Source organism: Parus major, chromosome 13, assembly GCF_001522545.3.
Source record: "Parus major isolate Abel chromosome 13, Parus_major1.1, whole genome shotgun sequence".
In the NCBI taxonomy this organism is placed as follows: Eukaryota; Metazoa; Chordata; class Aves; order Passeriformes; family Paridae; genus Parus; species Parus major.
Window position 1 is genome coordinate 2,191,243 of NC_031782.1, and position 23,245 is coordinate 2,214,487.

Sequence of the window (23,245 nt, forward strand, 5' to 3'; positions counted from 1 at the left end):
GTAACCAAGTGCCACATGAGAATGTGTTATGGTTCTGCTTGATTAACTGGAATCCAAAATGCAGTCCAAGAGCTCTAGAACAGCCTTTCCCTGGCCCCTCAGGTAAATCAGTAAAACCAAACCTTGCAGAATGATACATGAGAACATTCTGCTGCTGGTCTTTGCAGGGACTCCACACAGGGCATCAGTAATTTTGGGGAGAAATTCAGCCCTGGGTGCCATCCCTCCAGTCTTTGTGCCAAGGATGGATGGACAAATGCTGGAAACTGAAGGAGGAATTAATGTTTTTCCTTCTGTGATATGAACCCCTTTGGGTAGAGTTTCCCTTTGCTACAGGACATTCAAATTGAACCATTGTTTAGTTAATTCTACTTAAAAGTTGTTGGGGTTTTTTAATTGCCTCACATTCTTTGCTTCTTGCTCATGACAAACTTAACAGCCTCTTCCAGAGTTGTTAAAAAAACTCTTTTCAGATTCCAGAGATGTCAGAGAGGATTCTTTTGTTTGGAGGTTTGGAAATCTTCAATGAAATAATGTATTTATTACTTCATTTCCTGAAATATTTCGGGTCCAAACTTGAAACTGTTCAGGTGTACATAAAGCCCTGGCAGGCAGCCCTGCCTGTGGCAGCTCCTGCTGAGGGAGTGAGCTCATCCTCTGCTCAGGGGAGACAGGTGAAACATCAACTCTAGAAAAAAACTTGTAGTGTTTGGGTCCTCAGCCCTCCCTGCCCCTCATCCAGCACTGTCAGTCACAGCTCAGGTGAGACCTCACCTGCAGAGCTGCCCCAGCCTGGGACCAGCACAGGGAGCACCTGGAGCTGCTGCAGAGAGCCCAGAGGAGGCTCCAGGATGAGCAGAGGGATGGAGCAGCTCTGCTGGGAGGAAAGGCTGGCACAGCTGGGATTGTTCAGCCTGGAGAGGAAAAGCTTTGGGGTGACACAATTGTGGCCTCACAGGGCCTGATGGAGCTGCAGGAAGATGGAGAGAGACTTTAAAAGAGCCTGGAGTGACAGGACAAGGGGGAATGGTTTCACACTGACAGAGAGTAGGGTTAGATTAGGAAAAATTAGGGACATTAGGAAAAATTCTTTCCTGTCAGGGTGGGAGGCCCTGGCACAGGTGCCCAGAGAAGCTGTGGCTGCCCCTGAATCCCTGGAAGTGTCCAAGACCAGGCTGGACAGGGCTGGGAGCAACCTGGGATAGTGGGAAATGTCCCTGCCATGGCAGGGTTTGCAATGAAATGCTCTTTAAGGTCCCTTCCATCCCAAACCGTTGCGTGATTCAATGATAAACTTCTGTCTGAAGAAAAAATCCGAGTAGCAGCAGCAGCCCATGTTAGTGTAGGTACAGCTGTTGGAATCCTTTTGATGCTTGCTGGCACTTGAAATCTGCCACCCTTTTGTGGCACTCCTGTCCATCAGAGAGCTGGAGTTCTGCCCCACACCTGCCTTAACCACACAAAGATTTGTGAATTCTCTGTTGGAACCTAGTTAGGAATGACCCCCTGCTCATCTCTGTGATGCTGTTTTACCAGTTTGTTGACATTCCCACCAGGAAAGTGAGAAACTCTTGGATTGATAAAAAACTATTGTAGCATTCCCTCACGTTAGTTATGAGTGTTGGTTCCTGCAAAACTCTGACATTGCCAAACGGGTTTTTTTGATTTCTTTGTTTGCAACCCTGCTCTCCATTGAAAGAAAAGACACTACAGATGTGTCAGGAAATTCCTTTGTTATGCTGATGACAGCCTAATTCTATCTTTAGCCTCATATTCTGGAATTGCAAGGCCCAGCCTTCCCTTTATGAGAACACGTAGGACCTGGGGGAAGAACCTTCCTAGCAGCAAGCTTGTTGTTTCCACTCTGAAACGATGTTAATTGATCAACTCAGAGATACGACTTGGCCTTACAAGTCTTGTCTTTCTGAAGGGGAGGAAGAAACTTGCCAAAAGCTAAATATAAATGGCGTGCAGTGGAAAATGCACACGTGCCTGCTCTGGGGGTGTGGAGTGATGTCTCCCTTCCTAAAGCAGAATGAGCTGCAGGTTCAGGGAGTTCACTGAGCATTGTCATTCCACTCCCTGGTTTCTCCTGGTCACTTAGGGTGATTGCCAGGCCCTGGATGCTGAGGGTGGCACAGGGTGTGTGTGCCCGGGGAGCTGGCAGGTACAGCCCCTCTGCACAGCCAGGCTCCCTGCAGGGTTACCAACACCTCCCAGTGCTTTGAGGCAGCTCTTGCAACAGAGCACGAGGTTCCTCTCTGTTCCCAGGGCACAAATACTCCTCCAAGTGACCAATGCCTCAGGAACCTGGAGGCTTGTTGGAATTTTTACTGCAGGTGCTTGCAGGAACATCTGACCTGAGGGCAAGTAAAACCTGTTCCCCTTTGCTGCCTCCTCCCTCATGCATTACAAATCATCTCTGGTGTCTAATCCTCATTCTTTTCTCTTCCCAGGACAGTGTAAGTGCTCTCCTGGGATTGCTTTCAGTTCTGGGAAGTAGGCAAGGAGCCAGTGGCAAAAGGAGAAAGGCTTTTCTAGTGGAGGCAGATTTTTAATCCTTAGGTCTCAGGAGCTGCCACAAATCTCTCATTTCTTGGGGCTTAGGGTCTCCTGTTACAATAACTCCTGTCAACTTCACAGATTTGTTTGAGACATTTGCTTGATTTACTTGTTTTCATAATTATCTATAATTAATGAAGCCTTCTTTAGGGTTCTGTCCTCATTGCCAGCATTTCATCTCTCTGGTGTCTCACATAATTTTCAAGCTGTCATTGAATCCTTTACATTTCACATCTTCTTCTAATTTGGAGTTTAAATAGAGGGAAGGTGTCTCTTTGTCCTGGCCATGCCATCTCCATCACTCTCCTCAAACTTTGTCATTTGGGCTTCCCCCTTGCCCTTCTCTGTAAGCCCCACTGCTGTTTTCACTCACAGGGATCAGACTGAGGAAATTCTATCAATTGTGGCCATTATCAGATGCCTTATGTGAAGTCCCTGGAGCCCTGGGGACTGTTGTTCTTTTGCCAGATCATGAACCCTCCTAGCTCAGAATGTGTCTTTTCCAAGCAACTGGTTGTCCTGCCAGGAGACTTGCACATAGCCAGTCCTTTTTTTTCTTTTGGGCTGGTGATCATTTGGATTTGCTGGTATCACACAGCAGTGAGCAAAATCTAACTAGCAGCGTTTGCTTCTTATCCCAAACTTGTGTTTTTTGATTGTTGTGATCATTGTGGCATCCTTGTGCAAGCTTTAATGCACCTTCCCTCCTTCCCTTCTCTTCTGCTTGGGTCAAGTTCTGGATGTCACCCTTCAAGCTTCTGCTTTCATCCATAAAACCTTAATTGAGCACTTTTTGTAGTGTCTCTGCCTAATCCAAGTTTACTTAGGCCACTGAGAAGTTAATTTGTGGTGTTGGGTGTTACTTATGTGATTAAATGACAATTTGAGAGAGCTCTGCCTCATATGACATCAGCTTTCCAGTGAGTTGTTTAAAAAACAGGGTTTTTTTTCTTTTAATGCTGTGATGGCCCATCATTTCAATACTAGTAAATATTTCTGATGGTGAGAACAAACTTCCTTTTATAGTATCCACACGCTGCTGTTTTTACTGAATCCAGCCTGGAGCTGTTTCCTATTTCTGAGTGTTTGCTCACACTCAGCAGCTCCTGGTGTTCACGTGCTCTGTCTCTCTCTGTTTCTCTCTCAGCTTTTTTAGCCTTGTTGATCTATTATTGTGACTTTGGCCAGACGACGCCAGCTTTCAGCATTTAATGGGCTGCGAGAGCAACAGCTTCCTCTGCCTGTGAGACCATGATGTCATCAGCTACTTTGGGTTCTTTCACCATCCTGATGCTTCGGTGGATGTGGAAAGAATGTGAACAGCACTTTCCAGATGTTCCTGGGGCAGCTGGAAAACCATACATGGATTGTTTGGTTGGGGAATATTGCTGCTCTGTTTAGGTGAGAAGGGTCATGAGAACACAGCTCCTGTGCAGCAGTGCTGTCAGCTGTCTCACAGAGGGTTGTTGGGGTGTTAAGTGATGGCACAGCTTATTCAGGACTCGAGCTGGGCAGCTGAAATATCCTCCCCCCTGCTCTCCCTTCCCTCTTCCCTTCTTCCTCCAGCTTCAACTCCTGAGCTTCAACTCCACGGTATCCTTCTGATCTCCTGCAGGGCAAATGCTGTTCTGTTGGTGCAGTTTCTCAGAGTTATCTCAGCAGCTGAAGACTAAAGAAAAGAACAATGATCTCGTTTTTAAACTCCCAGTAAAATATTTGATGTAGTAGGAGCTACTGAATAAACACAGGGGTATTTCATCTTGGTGCAGCATAGCCTGGGAATTTGGAAGCCCTCTCCAGGGCTGGAAAAAGCACCAACTCTCACCCACTTGTGGCAAAAAAAGGTTATTTTGAGGGAGAACCGGTCACTTCCTTCTTTAGGGTGGGTGGGTGTTTTTAATGCATTAATTAATTTTTATTGAGTGATGGAAAAACTGATGTCAGAGCTTCATTGCGGCTGGGCGTGCAGGAGCACAAGGTGGTAGGAAATAATACAGCTAACACATGAGGGCAGGGAGAGTTTAACCATGGGGAGTTTAAAATAGCAAAGCTGAGCCCTATGGATATTAAAAGCTATGACTGAATCAAAACAACGGTCTAATATTAAACTGGATTTTGCTGGGGGAGGAACAAACCTGTTGGGTTAATTTCTGTTGTTGTATCCAATGTCCAAGGGATGTTTTTTTGTCTCAACACCTGGATTTCTGACTTAGGGGTTGTCTATTTCTGGCTTTGCAGGATACAAATGACCAGGGGCAATATAGGTTGTGTTTCATTGCGGGTTTTTTGCCAGATATCTTTATCAGGAGTCTGTAGAGTAGCCTTTTCTTTTTACAGTGGTCTATAAACTTGTCCAGCATGACTTCTTGCCTGGCTGCTCTCACAGCTCAGATTGCACAGATCCACAACAGGGAGGCAGAGGGAAGTGCTTTGGAAATGGGAGCCAAGACAGAGCACAGTTACATAATTGTACAAAAGCAAAGGGTTGGTGTTTTTTGTTTTGTTTTTTTTTTGTTTTTTTCCTTCCCAGATCCTCCTGCCTACTGAAAAAAATTGGAAAGCTGGATGGAAAAAACTTCAGCGTCGTTCATCCCTGTGGGGGCATGAAATGTATTGAAATGTTCCACCTGTTTTATGGCTGATGCTTTTCCTCTTTCAGGTTTGACATCTACAGGAAGGTGCCAAAAGACCTTACACAGCCAACCTACACAGGGGCCATTAGTAAGTAACTTCTTTTTGATGTCCTTGCATAGCCCTGCTCTAAAATTAAAGATTGTTTGGCCTCTCTGTCTGCAGGGGATTTTTTTAAAGGGATGTTAAGCATTGGAAAGGGTGTCCTTTGTTGCTGAGGCAGCAAACAGTGGAATAGTTTGTGTGAATTCAGAATTGTAGAGTGGTTTGGGTTGGAAGGGACCCTAAAGAGCCTCCAGGTCCAACCACCACCAGCGATCCACTCTCACTCCTGTGGATCAATACACAGACTTTTGGCTGATACAGATCTCTTGCCTTGGGCCCCTTTTCCTTCCTGCCTGCTCCTGGGAGAGGCTGGAGGCTGAGTAATGCCATTTCACACAATTATGTGCAGCGAGCTGGCTGGGCAGAGGGCTTGGTAAACATCGATCAGGCTGATCCTGCCGGGCCTGTCATTACCCTGCTCATGCAGCTTTCCTGTCCCTTGGAGCAGGGACTGCCTTTGATCAGGGAGCTGTGCCCCGTTCAGATGGGTCAGTAGTCTTGTATGTCATTGCTGACGTGAGTGATGTCACATCCCTTGGTGACAGCACGCAGGACTGAGTCAGTGCCTGTGAATCAGGACACAAAGGAGAGCCCTCTGTGAGCTGAAGGAACTCCTCGCTGTGAGCATCCTCCAAGAACAGCTTGCTGAGGGTGATGTGGAGTCTCCATCCTTGGGGATGCTCCAAACAACCAGAGCTGGCCCTGAGCAACCTGCTCGGGGCGGGGGAGTTGGATGGGATGATCTCCAGAGAGGTCATGCCAGCTTCAACCAGCCTGTGCTTCTGTGAAGATAACACATTTCCCCAAATATTTACTCTCAAGAGTCCTTGTCCCCTGAGCTCTCCTGGCCACTCAATTAATTGTATCCCAACTCCCATTTGGGTTTGCTGAAGTTGTGAACAAAGAGCTTGACTCAAGCTGTTTGGGAATTCAGGGGCGGATGAGATTTAGTGTTTTGAAAGAACACTTTGAACTTGTGAGTGATCCTGCCTTCTCTTCTGTTTTGGAAACTAAGAGTTCCCACAGTGCCACTTGGATCCCTTTGAGAATTTGTCTTGTTATGAATCACCTGCAAAAGAGTATTTTAGAAACAACAAAAAAAAAAAACATCAAAGGCCATGGAGTTTAGGCTTTCAGATCTGCAGTAAACAGCTCAAGTGATAAGTCTGTTGTGGGAAGGCTTGAAGGTTGTGACTCTTACTTACAATTATTAGCTGACTTATTTCTCTCTATTGTTATTTGCAGCTTCTCAGGCTTTGATTTTCTTCTCTAACTGGTTCTCCTTCTTTTTCTCAGAGCGTTTTTAGGCTGCCTGATAGAAGCTTCTGAACCACAAACTGGTGGCTTTGCCTGTGAGGATCCTGTGAGCAGCTTTTCTAATGGGCTTTTCTGTCTGACCAAGCCTGTGGCTTGTAATTTGAAAGCCACTAATCTTAGGTGTTGTAGGAGGCCCAGGATGAGACCAGCCCATTGCCAGGCCAGCTGGAAGCCTGGGAAGGTTGCATGACCTGGTGATAAAATGCTTCAGGGAAGTCAGCTTGTGTTAACTTTGGAGGCTTGAGTGCAAGGGAAGGTTCTGCCTCTCAAAAAATCTTTTAGGCTTTAGTAATCATGTGGAATTACTACAACTGCAACTTTATTTTGGCTTGCTTTATATCCTCCAAGTTTTACAGAGCAGATATAAAATAGTCTATAATATCCAGTCAGTTTTGGCCTTTTCCATAAGATTTCTGCTGAAACCTTAGTTCACTATCACTTCTGGTGCTGGGGGCTTTCTGGAATAGGAATGGACTTACTGCAGGGTTTCAGCAGTGGGTTTTGGATTGTAAAAAGGTCTATTTTCACAAAAAAAAAAAAATAAAAAAATGAAGGTTTATTAGGAAAGAAGGCACAGATCAGATGACAGAAGAAGAGATGGCAAAGAGCATCCTGACACCAGGGCTGAAGGGGCCAAGGCTTTTAGGGAAGAAGCAGCCAAGGGACAGGAAGTGTTGAGGGATTTTGAGGGAGAAGAGTAGATGATCTCGAACATGAGCAAGGTCAGAAGCCAGCTGGCTTTATTTGGTTTATTTGGTGTTGTTGAGGCTTTATTAGGTATGGCTTTTTAACTCCCCCATTTGCAGTGAACGCTGCACACAAGATACTTCAGATCTGTCTGGTGACCACTTGGCTACAAACTTTCTTAGGAGTGAAGGAACCAAGAACAGTCCACTGCCATTTACTTGGAGTGAGTCTTGTCCAGTCCAACTGTGGACTTCTCTGGGAAGTGTGTAGGAGTTACTCATTCCTTCTCCTCATTAAAATCCCGTTCTTCAGGCAGCATCTCCGTCGTGCTGTTGTCCCTCCTCCACCAGTTTTTGCAGGTCCTCCTGCCGTGTGTAGAGTGTCTGTGGTGTCCCTGTGACAGGACATGGTGACAACCTGGCCATGTTTGGGTACAGAGGCAGCAGCTCTCCTGGCTGGCTGGACAGGAGCAGTGGGGCTCTGGAGAGCAGCCTGCAGCCCAGGCAGCTGCTGGCACCATCCTGCTCTCCAGCCATCGCTGTGGATGCATAGTTTGCATGCACATGTTGTATGCACACATGGAAATGTTAGCCAGAAATACTCTGTGCTGTTTGGAGTTTTAAATACACATCAGGAAATATCGAAGTTATGATTCACATGGCGCCTGTAACAGGACCCGTTCCTTGCTCTTCGTAACAGTTTGCTCCACTGAATAATAAATACTATTAATTTTATGCCTTAATATAGACATGGCTCCACGTTCTCAGTCTGTGTGATGTGTTAAACACTTTGTCTTTCTCCCATTTCTCGTGGGGTGGGGAGGCAGAGCCAGGAATGTACGTAGACAGGGTATGTAGTAGAAGGGATAAGTACAAAAAGGTTAGTGCAGAAATAAAAACCTTGGCAGAGTTTCCCATCCTTTTGGGATTGCAGATTAGCCAACAGCAGCGTGTCTACACCAGCAACCTTTGATATATTGATCATGTTATCATATTAGAGCTTTAAAAAACCTGTCTCAGTTGTTGTTGGAGCTCTGTGGGAACGTCGCCGTGCTCTTGCAGTTAAGCGAAGCTTTATGCATGAATTGTTTGATTCTGTCTGATTCCAGCCTTTAATCTACTTTTCCAAATATAATACGCTTGTCACATGTGGGTGGTAGGACTGCACATTTGCATGGAAGCAAGTAAAAGCCTTCACTGTGAAAGAAGCAGCTCAAGCACCCCGTGCATAAATTCCTGTGTTGGGAATGTCCTCTGTGCCTGTAGCTCCACGCTGAGAGAGGAGCTCCTGTCCTGCAGCTGAGGAAATGCTGCCTCTGGAGAGAGTAACTGATAATGCTGTCACATGAGTCTCATGCCAAAAGCTCCCCCTGCCCTGGAAATGTGTGTGTATAGGAAGAGTTTACCAGTCAGTGTCCTCTTTTCCAGTGTCTGGCAGCAGCTGCCTGAGAAGGAGCAGGAGGGGCAGGTTAAACACTTCACCAGGCTTTGCTCACTTGGCTCCTGAGCTTCCTGAGCTGGAGTTGGTTCCTTTGTGTTTAGTATCCCTCAATGGATTTCTTCCTCAGGGCATCTGTGACTCCTTTCTGTCATCTAACAGCTTTTATTTCTTAACCATCTTCAGCATCCATAGTCAAAAATCTTCAGAATTTAGTTGTGTAAAGGAAAACCTTCTCTTGTATTTAACCTCCCCTTTCCCTGTTGTTCCCATACTGGAAGAGACAGTGAGTGGTTGTTCCCCACTCACCTCCTTCAGGCTGCTCCTGATTTTATATCCCCCTCTCATGTCCACCCTCAGTAATCTCTTTTACAGCTTCAAAACTGACTCAGTGGTTTGAAGACTGGGAAGAGCATTGAGGAGCTTTGAAAGTCAGCCCCTGCCAGGCACTCCAGGGCATTCTTGCAGGGTTTTTTAGATACAGGTTAGTGGAATTTTACTGTGCTGTGCTTGGTAAGTATTGTCATGAACCTTCACTGCAAGAACTGCAGACAGACTTGAGGGAGCAAGAGCTGGAAAAGAAGATATTTTGATTATGTAAGTAGCAGAGAAGGAAATTTAAAAATTGGAAGAGAGAGGAAGCTCTGGAAGAGAATTTAGTTAAGAGAGTTAGTAGTAGCAGGCTTTCCTAGAAGTGCTTGGGAGCAGAGAGGTCTGGCTGATGCTGTGGAAAGCCTTTATGGGATTATAACAAGCAGCAAGGAATATGGGAAGCAATTAAAGAAAAAAGGGTTGTCTGTGTCAGACTCTCTCCCCTGCAACTGCCAGAGCTCAGAGATCTCATGTCTCTGTCAGATCAGCAGTACAAACACTGGATCTACTCCTGTCCTGCCTTGGTTTCTTTTTTTGGGATCTTTAAGTAGGTGTGGATGTTCTCACAAGAATTTGCTGCTGTGCTTTTAAGCAGACCTTTCTCCTCCCCCAGCCCCTGGTGCCCTGTGCCAGGGGCTCAGCTGGGTCACAGCCCTGGTGGCCTTCCCTGTCCTGGCACCATGACTTGGGAGCAGCTGTGTGGCCATCTCAGGCTTCTCTTTAGGAATTAATATCCCTTCTTGCTTCCTGGTTTCCTGCTGGTCTTCAGGGGTTTTTTTCCCTCTCCTTCCTCATCCTAGCTAGTGGATTTTTTGGCATCTCTGTTAATCCCTTGCACTTTAGAGAGGGTCAGTAAATGAATTATGGAATTATTCTGATGAGGAAGGGGAAGCAACGCATTTCTCTTTCCTCAGAACTGGAAGAATGAGGCATGAGGCTCTAGGTCACTCAAGGGTCTGTCTGAGCCCTTGCCCTCAGCACCTCTTTCCTTCCCTTGCCTCTCACATTCTGTACCAAGGGAGTTTGGACCTGGGCTGTTGTGTGATAGAATTGTTCCCAGCCTGTTGTTACTTGAGCTTCCCAAAGGAATGGGCACTCAGGACCTTGTGCACAGGTCATGTGGAATAAAGTTGAGGAACAGGGCTTCTTTTTTTTTTTTTGTTTTAAGTGTATTTCTCAACCCTAATTAGTGGCTCTGGTAAAGTGGTGATTTCACAGAGAGCTGTGCTGGGATGGAGGGGTTGTGCTGGGATTGTGCTCTGGCTGTCACAGCCCTGCAAGAGCCTGTCAGTTCCTGCTTTGCCCTTCTGTGAGTGATTCATGGTGAATTTGAGTATTGTATTTAACACAGAGACACACTGCAGCCCTGTCTCCTTGAGCTGGCACATCCTTGTCTGCTCCAGTCATCCCTGATCCATAGGATTTTCAGCTGTGCTTCCTTCCAGCCCCTCCTGTGACTGTCTCTGCTGCTTGAATGTCCCTGGTCAGTGGCTTGAATATTTCCTGGTGAAGAATAAACAGTAACATTCCAGTTACTTTGGGTTCCCTCCATGCAATTCCAGGTTGGAATTCTTAGGAAAGACATGGGACTTGTCTGGGTACCTCACAATTCCATCAGTGGGGATTTTCCCTCTCTGCAAAGTCAACGTGCCAGCAAATGGAGAAATTAGAGAAGTCAGGCACAATCCCAGTATTGCCATATCTCTGCTGTGCCAGCTCTGGGAGTGCAGGCTGTGAGGTGCCTGACACAGAACCAAAACGTCTCCTCATCCCCAAAACACCGTGTCAGGGGGCTGTGTGCTTTCAAAGCAAGGAGGTGCTGGTTCTTTTTGCCTTCTGGAGGTTTTAATAGTGATAAAATTGGGAGCCAAGGCTCCGGAGAAGTGATGTGGTCAAGCAGCTGTGTCAAGAAGAGGGAGTGCTGGCATTGTGTGCTGAAAATGAGAATGCAGGAGATGTGGGGAGATGGAAATCATCACAGAAAAAGTGACCAAAAAGGGAAGATACCTCTCAGGATGTTTGGATATTGGCATGGCATTGAAGTCACTGCCCTGGTGGGCTCCTCTGGACTCTAAAGATTGTTAATTCCCAATTGTGTATGGGTGGCATATCCATGGGGGGAATGATATGGCTGTGTGAGAACAGGTTTTGTCATTGTTAGATGTACAGAACTAACCTTTTCCTCTCCTTACCTCTGTTCCAGTCTCTGTCTGCTGCTGTCTCTTCATATTGTTTCTCTTCCTGTCTGAGCTCACCGGATTCATAGCCACTGAAATGTAAGTAAAAGTCATGTTTTCCCTTCTTTGTGTGGATGTGAATCTTTACAGCTTTACTGTTATCTGAGAGAAATATTCCTGTAATTTCACTAGGTCATTTAGTTGCCTAATGGCTTTGGGATTCCTTTAGGTTGAGTCCAAATTCTCAGACGTCCATTCAGCTTTTTAATTTGCTAAAATTAATAGGCAAACTTGGTTCTGAACTATTTTTGATAGAGGAAGCTGTTCCAGACTCACTTGATCCTTTATTAGCTGCGTGCTGGATTGCATAATTAGCAGCATGGAGAAATGGATTGCATAAAATAAGAATTATTAGTTTAATATCAATAATTGCTTTTTTTTAATAATGTCAGAGCTGAATCTCCAATTCATGCTTTATTAATGTCTGAATTTTTTCTTCTTCTGTTGAGTCTTACTAGGAAACCTTGTTCACAGGTTTTGTGCCTGAGGACAAATTGCCCCAGGTGATGACAGCTTTGAGAAGAATGGAAATAATTTCTACTTTTAAAAATTGCTCACTGAACAATCATGAAGTACTTATTAACACTGAGTTAATCAGATTTTTATTTTTTTCCCCTGTTCTCATGTTCTTCCTGCCTCGAAGTAAACTTTTGGTAACTCTTGACACATCTGCCTTTGTTTGGGGCTCTAGGAAACCTTCTCCATCACCCTGCTGATGTGGCAGTGAGCTCACTGAGTGTGAGGCACAGTTCCTGGATAGCTGGGAAGGGTGGAACTCCTGTCAGGCTCACATGATGCTCCTGATAGCAACAGATGTCAGTGCTGAGCAAAAAGGCTCCCAAACCTTGCTTAGATTGAGCATTTTGATAACCAAGAGGCTCTTTGTTGTTTTTGCACGGCTCTGTCTTGGATCAAGAATATAATTTCAGGAATAATGTTAATGTTGACTAATGTTTAACTGAAGGCAGGAGTGTAATTGAGCTCAAGATCGCTTTTTTGTGCCTGTTGCACGTTTACTTCAGAGATGGTATCTCAGATTTCTTGCTTGCTCACTGTTTCTCTGACTTCATTCCATGTGTTTGCTTGTGAAATCCGGGGTCACCTTATCAGCCACTTCACAGAGCTGAGTTTCCTTGGGTTTCTTGTTTTAAAAAACAGGGAAAAGCTAGACAGACTGCTTTGAGTAAAGCACTGCTTTTTCTTGCTCTCCTCTTAGATCTCATTCTCTTGCCTGGTTCTCTTTTTCCTTTCAGTTAATGCTTTACAGGAGGAAATAGTAATATTTACCTAGTTTTGACTCAGTTATTGGAGTGCACATAACTGCTTTATGTAGTGGCAGTTTCCTGACTAGAAATTCCTTTTTGAACAGCACAACTGCATAATTCTCTGAGGCCTCTTCTTGCTTTTTCCTTAAGAAGATGATGCATTTTCCACAAAAATATTGGGAAGTGCCATAAGTGTGCTCAGCTGGCAAGTTCCTCATTAAAACCTCGGAGAAATGGTGAAGTGCCTTTCCCAGCAGGAGCTGTGTGGGGAGGAGGCAATAAAGCAGTAACATTTGGGAGAGGATGTCATGCAAGAGTCTGGGACAAATGACTGCAGGAACCTGATTCGTCATGGACTGTCCAACACAAAAGCTCACACAAAAGAGTAGGAAAACCTCCTTCTGATGAGTTACAAGTCACCAGACTCTTGCTGGGAACATTCACCCCCAGCAGTTGTGAAAAGGCTCTCCCAGAACAGTGGAAATACTTCAGAAAGTCACTTTAAGTCCTTCCCAGTTCAGTGACTTCGAAAGCAGGAGTAAACTTTTATTTTTCCATTTCTCTTCTCTTCTCAGAAGAGAAACCCAGTACAAGTTGTTGTGAAGTCTTGTGGTTCCCTTTCAGTCAGGTATTACTGGCAGTGCATTGTGAGGCAGCAGCAGAGCCTCAGCAGCACTGGGAGCTGTGCATGGGCTGGAACTTGTGAGAACTCTGTGCTGCCATTAAACTGGGTGATAGCAAATAACAGGGGACATGCTGTCTCAAAAAGGTGTTTGAGCCTTGCTTGCTCAGGATCCAAATACTTATAAATATATGGAACATTCCTTATGTGCAAACTGTTCAGTTCTCATCAACTTTTACTGTAACCTTCAAGGCTTTTATTTATTTTTTTTAGTATTAAGAGTCTCCTGTAACAGATAGCTCACCAGCTAGAAGTTTCCCAGTGGCAGCCAGGACTTGAATGATTACAGGTGTGCAGTGACATGGGATGAACTTCCCTGCTTTGTCACTGCCAGCTGTGCTGAGAGACCACATCACTCTTTCTCCTTTTGTGTCGTATTTCCCTTAAAGCACTTGGCAGAGCCCAGTTGGGTGGGGAGAGCTGCACAGTTTTGATGACAAGGTGAGCACTTGACCTGGTGTTTTACATCAGAGACATGGCAGGTTCCTTGCTGAGCTCTCCTGCTTCCCTCAGAGCCCTGTTCCACCGAGTAATTGTGCGTGGGGTGTGTGCAGGGACAGCTCCTTCAGGGCAACCTCAGCCCACAGGATTCCCTGTCTGACTCTCAGCACCCAGAGCTTCCCTCGGTGGCTGCTTTCAAACCAAGAGGTTGGTGTGGTTTGTTGAGCTCGTGCTGCAACATGAGAAAAGGAGGTCTGCTCTGCACCACACTGACCCCAAATACTCGCTGGCTCCTGCCCACTGCTGGACTTTCTTCCACGTTCACACGAATGCAGCAGCCTCAGTGCCTGGCGTTACTCGAAATCTCGGTTTGGCTGCTCTTGCCCAACTTCAAAGCTGTTTTTCCTTGACCAACCCATTGTCGTAGCATTTACAGTCTCTGCTGAAGGCTTGTCTGGGTGGCAGGCAGCCAAGAAATGACAGCCTCATCTCGAGGATCACAGTCATAGCCCTAAACCCAAACATTACCTGTGTGGGGAGGACAGCAGCTGTGTCATAACTCGTGTGGGCATTTCTAATGAGCGCCGAGGCTGCGCTAACTCCAGTTAGGAAGTCAAACCAAGACACTGCAGGAAGCTCATGGAAGAGGTAACACTCCAAAGGCACATCCTATTCTGCTGCTGATGGGTTTCCTGGGGAGACCAGCCCAAAAGAAGGGTAGAAAACTCCCAAGTTGCTCATCCAGATTTATCGTGTGACCCTAACAGAGCTGTGAGCAGCCACGAAGGAAATCCAAGCTTGGCACTTAGGTGGGGCTGCATCCTTCCCAGAAAAAGCACAGTGAAGGGACAGCTGAGGGAAACAGCTTTTTTCTCAGTCACAACCCATCATTGCCATTAAGGGGAGGATGAGTTCAACTCTGGAAGTCAAAGATCCGCTTGATTTTTATTTTTATTTTTGTTTAGTCCAGGCTGAGAGTGACTGAAGGCTTAGTCCAAACTCCAGGCATTGGAATGTCCCCATCCCTGGAGATGTCCAAGGAGCACCTGGACATGGCACTCAGGGCTGGGAGATGGGTCACAGGTTAGACTCAATGATCTTGGAGCTCTTTTCCAACCTAAGTGATTCAGTATCAAGAACTTTGATGAATCTTCTGAATTCTGTAAAAGATTAAAGGAAAGGAGGTCTGTGCTCCACATTTGAACCTCTGAAATTTGAACAGCATAAAACACTCTTGTCCCACTGAGCCAATGATTCAAATGGCTGAAGAAATTAAACTAATGGGTTAAATGTGTCTGGTTTTTCCTGATCAATGGTTGGTTGAGTTGAGAGTAGTCTGAGGGCTAGAAATGGCTTGTCCTGCCTTTAGCAGCCTCCTCATTCCTCTGCTGCTGTGTTGCAAATCAGAAGCATAGAAATCACCCATCTCTTTTCTAATTAACTCAGATCAGCACTAGACGTTAATAGCTGGCAAGATAATAATCTCGCAGTTTTATCACCATAATTAGGTCATGAATTATGTCCTGTAAGATCAATAATAGTTTTCCAAGTATTCCATCATTAAGGATTAAAGATGTAATTAACTAATCTAGTCTGCCTTGCATTGGCAGCCAGGGGAAGGGGTAGGAGGGTATGAATGTGGTGCTTGTGGTATGAATGTTGCTGCTCAACGCTAATTCATCTGCCACAACACACTGTAGGAAGCAACAGACTGTTCCTGGCAGTGTTTGCTTTTTCTTTCTTTTTTTTTTTTAATGTAACAACAGACAAAAACCTATCTGAAGTGACAAGTTTGCTAATTGGAAAGCTGAGCCCTCCTGCAAGGCAATTAATTACTCAAGCAGAATATTTGCTGTAAAATACTGCCTTTTCATGGATGCACAAACCATGAATAGTGGAATCACGGAATACCCTGAGCTGGAAGGGACCCACTAGGATGATCAAAGCCCAGCTCCTGGCCTGAAACAGAATAGCCCCAAGAAGGCTGTCAGGAGTGTGGGAGGAAGCAAAACTCCAGGAGTTTCAGGGAGCAGTGTTCCTTGTCCACACTGGATTCATTTGCATGCCCAGGACTGATCCTGCAGAGCAGCAGGATTGTCACCAGACCTGTCTTCAGAGGCTTTTTGTCCCGTAGCTCTCCAGAGTGTGTGGGGTGTGTTTTGTGGCTCTCAGCCCATGGAAATGGTACCAACCAGCAGAGTGAGGTCCTGCTGCAGCAGGGGTTTCTTCTGCTGCAAACCGTAATCTGGGAGCACAAGCCAAGAGATGCCACAGTTCCTGTGTCCTGACACAAAGCTGGAGATGCACCTCCACCCCTGCTGGCTCATCTTGAGGCAGATGAAGTGCTGGAGCCAGCACGGGCAGCACAGCTTTGTAGGCAAAGGGGAATGGGAGCTGTAATCCTGCTCCTGCCACGGGCTGACCTTGAGACAGACACTTTTCTGCAGAAGGATGTAATCCTTAGCAGCCCTGAGAGAAGTAGGCAGGTAAGAAGCTTAATTAATGTTTGCGTAGCAAGGCGGGGATTACCTAAGACGAGGTGTTAGACACTGGTGCGGGGTTGTGTGCCCTGTGTGGGCTTGCAGGAAGCAGAAGGTCGTGTCATGATGTCATTTGCAATTCCTGACTCAAGTCTACATTGACGTCTTTCAGACCCTTCTCCTTCTTCCTGTCTCCTGGAGAGCTGTAATTCCTTCCTTTGTAGGGCAGCGTGTTTGCTGTGCTCCACAGCTGATCTGGGACAAGGACCTTCACACTGAGGAGCTGATTGGGATGCAGAAGGTGACAAATACCAGAGCAACAGACACATGACGCAGGAGAGAGTTTGCTGACCTGCTTGTTGTTTCTTCACACAAAGAAAAGAAGATTTGTCTGATGGTTTCTGGTCTGGCACCACTGAAAATGTGGTGGTGCAGGAATCTCAGCGTGGAGGGTTTTGTTTCTGGGAGGTGGTTGATTAGAGCTGAAGGGGCAAGTGGAGCCAAGGGGGCTCACCTGAGGAAGTCTTTTGGGAAGCTTTGGGCTTCCTCAAGAAAGAGTAATTGTTTTCCCTCTGAGGGATGGGGTCCTGGGGATCAGAGGGTACCTCCTGGGAGCTGGAGGACAAGGTAAAGTGGAGCTTTCTGGAGTAAGGGGCTGTATTTTCTCTGTGGCTGATGACTGAGAAGGAGGCTGGCTGATTGTTTGCCGTGAAAGGGTGAGAAAAAAGGCTAAAGCCTGAAGCAGGGATTTGGGACAGTGAGGACAGAGGACAAGGCAGATGTGTTTCCAGAGCACCCACGCAGTGGGGGAGCTCTGGAAGGTGGATGCAGTGCCCACCCTTGGATCCGAAGGGCTGCAGGCTCTTCAGCTGCTGAAGTTAGCAGCCAGAGCTGCTGGGTGGAAATAAATTACTGGGAAAGTTTTGTTTCTGGGGAAACGAAGCTGTTGTGTCATAAATCTGAGACCTGAAGCACAGGGAACAGGTCTGACTTTCTTTGGATAAAACCCTGAGCCATGGATTGCCCTCTGGCTGCTGTGGCCCCCTTTCCTTGGCTCTCACGTGCCATTGGCATGATCTGGCCAAAGGGTCCCTGCAGCTTTCTGCGTGGAACGCTGGAAGTTTGTAAGCCAACGGGGTAAGCAGCCCAGCAGCATCACTCAGGAATGTGAAATATTTTTCAAGTGGCTCTTTCTAGAAGTGAAGCAGATTCCTGATGTGTGGATCACGGAGAAACTTCCCCGCTGTTCCTTGGGTCAGTGGTGGGAGGCTCCAGCTCTCACCTGTCGTGTTGTACTCGCTGTACTTTCAGAGCTCTGCGCCCTCACCCTCCTTTATTGTGCTGCTTTTATTCAAATATTCCTTAGCAGCCAGGAAAACAGCAACTCCTACACATTTGGAGAATGTATACCCTGCCTCTGGAGTCACAATATGACCGATATCACTGTCTCTCTCTGCCTGGCCTCAGGTTTTATTTCCCTTGTGACCATCCCAGATTTACTGTTAAGGCACTCTTACTCCCAGGACACTTTGTATTCCAGGACAGACAGCTATAAATTAGAGTCAACAACTTTTTTTTTTTCACCAGAGACATTATTTCTTCAGGGAGAGTGGCTAGAGGGGGTAAACAGTGCTTTTCCTGACATCCTAGGAAAATCTGATTAAATAGTAGGATGGCTGTGTGCAATTTGGCTGAGTGGCCCCGGGGAGGAGGATCTAGCCAGGAACATGTGAGTGCCAAACCTGGGTGCCACTGGTTCACTGAAACCCTGGAAATTTGCATTACCTGTGAGATTTCCAGAATTCCAATACTCCAAATATTTGGGGAGAGAAATATCCAGTTTGTTGAAAACAACATTTCTTGTGAGGTTTGCCCCAATGAGTGCAGCCTGTGGTGTGTCATCATTGTAGCCTTGGCTCCCCGTAGTGAGAGGGAGCATCAGTGATGCTCAAAGGATGCACTTTGGAGCTGGATTTGTCAGTCTGAGCCTTCAGCAAGAGCTGATCCTGCCATGAGGAGGCAGTGGCTGGAGCTGGGAGGGAGAAGCAGGATCCAGCTGGATGGGTGCTCCACGGAGGGTGACGCTGAGGGTTGAAATGAGGGGCAGGAAAGGAAGGATCCACTGTCACGAGCTGTCTGATGTCTGTGGAGTGATGGGTGATGAAATTTGGAGCATGAGAAGGAGAGGGGCAGGGGGCGACTGGGTAAAGAGGAGGAGGAAGTGAGCCTTGCCCAGGGGACAGGTTGGGAGCCGCTGGTCCAGTGACCGGAGTGCGGGACAGGAAACCAGTTTCCTTTATCTGCACCTAATGGCTGTGTGACCTGGACAAGCTGTCCTACTTCTCTGTGCCTCAGTGATCCAGCGAGCAGCCAAGTGACCTCAGCACCTGCCTTCCTCTGTCAGAGCTTCCATGGGCACAATTCATCCTCACATTTCTGCCAGAGAAATCAGAATTTTCTTCCTCACTCGCTCATCACCGGAAGGCTCCTGCGCCTTCGCTGCGGAGCCGCACGGTTCCTGACAGGTTCAGGGTTAGGAATCAGCAAATACGGATGCTAGGGTTTTTCTGCAGAGAGCTGGGATGTTCAGCTGGGCTGCTGCACCTGCCTGTGCTCTGCCAGCCCTGCTGCAAAGGCTCCTTTTGCCAGAACGCCGAGGTGCCCACGACACCGGCCGGGCATCGCGGCCAGCGCCGCGCTGGGAAGGAGCCAGGGGTTATGAAATGGGCTGGCTGGGACTGGAAATGGATGGCAGCACTGAGAGGTGCCTGCTCTGGGGGATTAATGCCCATCCTGGCTGGAGCTGCTCCTCCCAGCCCTATTTGGATATATGACTTAATCGAATCGCTGCCCAATCTGTCAGTAATGAACACTAGAGGAGAGAATGCATTCCACCCTGGAGGAGAGGGCTCAGCCAAAAAGTTGCTAACTAGGTCACTGATGAGCAATCTTTCCCCTCCCTCTGTGTCATTTTTATTAATCACTTGAAAAATAGGTTGAGTAATGATTGCAAGCAACTTGTCAAGCCAATTAAAAGCAGAGAAAGGTAGGGCTGTGAAGCCGAAGACAAATGCTGTGCTGGTTTTAAATGAGTGTCTGTAAACCCCACTGACCTGTGAGCAATTGCCTCCAAAAAACCTGGCAGCATGTGTTTTTCTCAGCGTGAAGGTTTGTTTCTTCTGCATCCACAGGGCAAACAGTTCATCGTGGCCCAGAGATGTATCACCAGAGCAAAATCACTTTAAATCTGTTTTGTAGCTGCCTTAGTCTGGTTTGACTGTTAGCATGTGGATTCTCCAGTGGGGCTTGTCAAAGAGTTTAGTGCACTTTGAATGTAAAATAAAAATGCTACAGAGCACTTACTACTTACATTTTATGTAATTTGCCTGAATCTAAGCTCCCATAGTGTTGTAGTCTGCCCAGCTGGAAGATAAATTGTCAAATCTTATTTGTTGAAGGGGGAAAAGAGCTTCTAGGTAATCTCACCATGGTCTCTGTTCGGTGGGGTGAGTCTCCCCAGAGCAGATTCTCCAGGATCATTCAGCAAATTCAGCACTGGGGTTGTTTTGATTTATTTTTTTACGTGTCGGATGGATTGTGTGTGCCAACAATAAATATTTATACTCTTACATCCTTCTGCCTCTCTATCTGTGTTTTGTCTCCTGTGAGATGCGTGCCAGCGCCGTGGGTGCTATGAGACAACGTTACTCTGCTGTAGAGTGTGTGAAATCCTGCTGTCCAGGATGTTTCTTCCCATCTGTTCCTGGCTCAAATCCTCTTCTCCTCAATTTTAATCACCACTTTTGGTTACCATTCATAGATTGAAATGTGATATTAAGGAGAAGGATACAAATACATCGTGCTGCCTCTTGCTGCTGCTCTGTCAGCTGGGTGGCAATAACAAAAGGCAATTAGTGACACAAATAAGCTTTCCTGGGGGGTAGTTGAGAGCAGCCTTTCTCTAGAACTATTTATGGAACAAATGGAAAAACACATGCTTCCCTCCTGCCTAAAAGGAGTAGCAGCCCAGGGGAGGGGAGGGTTGGATCAATAACCTGACACCTCTTCAGCATTAGGGTCTTGTTTCATAGCACCTCTGAAAACTCAGGGTAGAGAAGAGTGTGGGAGGCAGAGCAGAAGTTTTGTTTTCTGCTGATGCAGAACTTGTTTAAAGCCTCCTGCACTTGCCAGCAAGGAGTCAAATGAAGCCATGATTTGCCCCCATTCCATCTTGGAGAGCTTTCCCTGCTCTCTGTGCCTCTGTTGTAGCCATCACACAATCAAACCTCTTCTTTCCAGTCTCCTTTTCCCCCTCCCCGTGCAAGTTTTTGTGTTTTTCCTGTGGGAAGCAGCCCTGTGCCTGAACCCACCTGTGTTTTTGCCCTCCAGAGTTAATGAGCTCTACGTGGATGACCCAGACAAAGACAGCGGGGGGAAAATAGAAGTGAACCTGAACATCAGTTTGCCAAACCTGCACTGTGAATGTGAGTACCCCTTTCATTTAGCAGCTTTTCTTTGTGCTTTAAGTCATACTTGAAATGGGCCCAGACTGGTACAGTGACCCTTCTTCTGTAACAGGGTGGAAATCAAGTAGCTGCAGCCTCTGCCAATATCCCATTGCCTTGTTTCAGGCCAGGGCACCTGTTTTCTTGGACCATGTGTTAATGGCTGATCTCCTTCACTGGCTTCTTTCTAAATCTCATTTCCTTTTTCTCTTTTTTTTTTTTTTTTTTTTTTTTTTTTTTTTTTTTTTTTTTNTTTTTTTTTTGTTATAGCAACCTTTTTGTGTCTGGGAGCAAGAAACCTGCCAAGTTCCATTGGGAACTCTGACTGCACCAGCTGGTCCTTGGCTCTTCCCAAGTCACCTGCCTTGTCTGCCTGAAGTTTTTCTGTTTGTGTTTGGGATTGCAGGCAGCTGGCAGGACATGGGAGGTGTATTTGTGTCAAGTAGGCAGCGTGAAAAGTTTGGTTACAAAGTCTTTCTGGGATAGCAATTTCTGACAAAGGGCATTATTAGCTCAGTTTAGTCAAATGTCAGGAAAAAAGATGTCAATTTTTTTCAAGTAAAAGCAATATGAAAGGTTTCCTATGAAACCTTCCTGTTACTTATTTCATTTTATTTTTATTTTTTTTTTTTGTCTTCTCCTTCCCACCCCTGCAGTGGTTGGTCTGGACATCCAGGATGAAATGGGAAGGCATGAAGTGGGTCACATTGACAACTCGATGAAGATCCCTCTCAACAATGGGGATGGCTGCAGGTTTGAGGGCCACTTCAGCATCAACAAGGTGAGTGGCAGAGACAGTGGGTGAGGGTGTGCTGGCAGCATCCATTTGTAAAAGTGAAAATTTGAACATGTGTGTCTCTCCTGCCGTGTGTGTGTGTTCATGAACCCGAAATTCATGTCAACTGTGGGGAGAGGAGGCTGCATGGCCAGACCCACAGGGAATATGTCAGATTAGGGGTTTTCTTCACTCTCCAAAGCAGGTAATGGAGACAGAATTGCTGAACAGAGAGGGCAGCTCTGTGCAGCAGCCCGATGTTCAGGGGATGTGCGAGAACCCTACAGATGCCAAAGGGCTTCTGTGTTTATCCTCACAACTTCTGCACCTCCAAAGCCTGACTCACTGTGCAGAGGTCTTTGGCAATGGCTGCATCCCAGCTCTCCTTTGTTCTGAGGGCTGCAGAATGACAGGAATGTTCCCTACTGGAGGCTGCCAGGGCTCCTTGCTGGGATGTTTGGAATACAGCACGAGGCCCCGCGCATGCTTGGTGGGAATGCTCTGCTTCTGTCTCAAGGAATGAAAATCCAGGCCTGGAGGAGGCTCCTCTTTGGGGTGGGTGTGTTCAGGATTGAATAATCTTCTGTGTAATGCTGGAGATGACTTGCTGGGGTGGGGGAGGCACTGGTGGGACCCGCTGATGTCCTAAGAAGGGCACACCCTTTATTCACTCCTCTTCGTGTACCACAGGCTACAGAATCCAACTTCCTTCTTTTCCTCCCAGGTCATGTTAAAGCACATCTAAAAATAACAGACAGAACATCTTGCTGATTCTGTGGCATGGAAAGGATGAGGGATTTAAAACCAGGACTTTTTCCTCATCTCTAAGCCACCAGGATCACTGGCAGCTGATAGTCCACAAAACTGGGAAAGGGCTTTTGGGAAGGTAGTCCTTGTCCAGACAATTCCCAGAGCACAGAGCTGAGATTCCTGGGGGTTTGTCTGCTGGATGTGGTGTGTCCTGCTCCACAAAAGCAGCTCCAAAAGGGGGTGCAGAATGTGGCAGTGAGGAGCTTCCTCCACTGCTGATTTGTGTCTCGTTTAGTGGCTGGGACAGCTGTCACAGGGAGAGGAGCTGACCCCAGGACTTCTGGCTCTGGAAACCTGAATCTCTTGTGTGTGACCTGGAAGTCTGCAGCCCTTGGTAGGAATTGGACAGGCTGAGCTGGGAGCTGGAGTGGGACCTGGCCAGGCTTGGAAACTTAAGCAAGGCTTGCACTCAGGTGTTGCTGTCCCAGCTGCCGAGGGAGGACAAGGTGACAGTGAGATGATGGTGTGTGCTGCTTGCTGCAGGGCCTGACACCCTGTTTGCTGAGCTTGTTTATGACACAGCTTGTGTCCACACCTGAAAGTGTTCCCAGGAATGCACTGCTGTTCCTCAAGTCATTAAATCAGCTTTCCTGAAAGCACATGGAATGGGCATGTGGCCTCCTGTGGCTCTGCTGGTGAGGTGTCTCTGCAGAGAGAGGCACCGCTTGTATAACCACCCTCCCACTCCTTGGGCCATGCCAGATTGCTCCTCAGTGTTGCTTCATTTCACAACCTTTTCTCAATAGGAAAATATTCTTGCACCCTCCATGACAGTGATTGAGCTGTGTCTGCTGAAGGACTTGAGGGTTAGTGACCTGAGAAGTGTGTGCATGCAGAGTGGTGCCATCAGAGTGACACCAGGGCTCCTCTTCTGGCTTGGAGCTGAGCCTTTAGGTGAAGCTTGTGTTTTTCAGCTCTTTGTATTTCCCTCCATTAAAA

At 46.7% G+C, this 23,245-nt stretch overlaps 1 protein-coding gene across 1 annotated transcript in view; it reads left to right on the top strand.

Annotated features, from left to right (window-relative positions):
• Positions 1–3,734: 3,734 nt before the first annotated feature.
• Positions 3,735–23,245, top strand: part of ERGIC1 (endoplasmic reticulum-golgi intermediate compartment 1) — a 36,979-nt gene continuing 17,468 nt past the window's right edge. Inside the window, exons 1-5 of the mRNA XM_015641954.3 lie at positions 3,735–3,963; positions 5,222–5,283; positions 11,315–11,387; positions 20,606–20,700; positions 21,378–21,502. Coding sequence (XP_015497440.1) covers positions 3,896–3,963; positions 5,222–5,283; positions 11,315–11,387; positions 20,606–20,700; positions 21,378–21,502 — 423 coding nt within the window. The 5' untranslated portion in view covers positions 3,735–3,895. The remainder of the gene's footprint in view (positions 3,964–5,221; positions 5,284–11,314; positions 11,388–20,605; positions 20,701–21,377; positions 21,503–23,245) is intronic.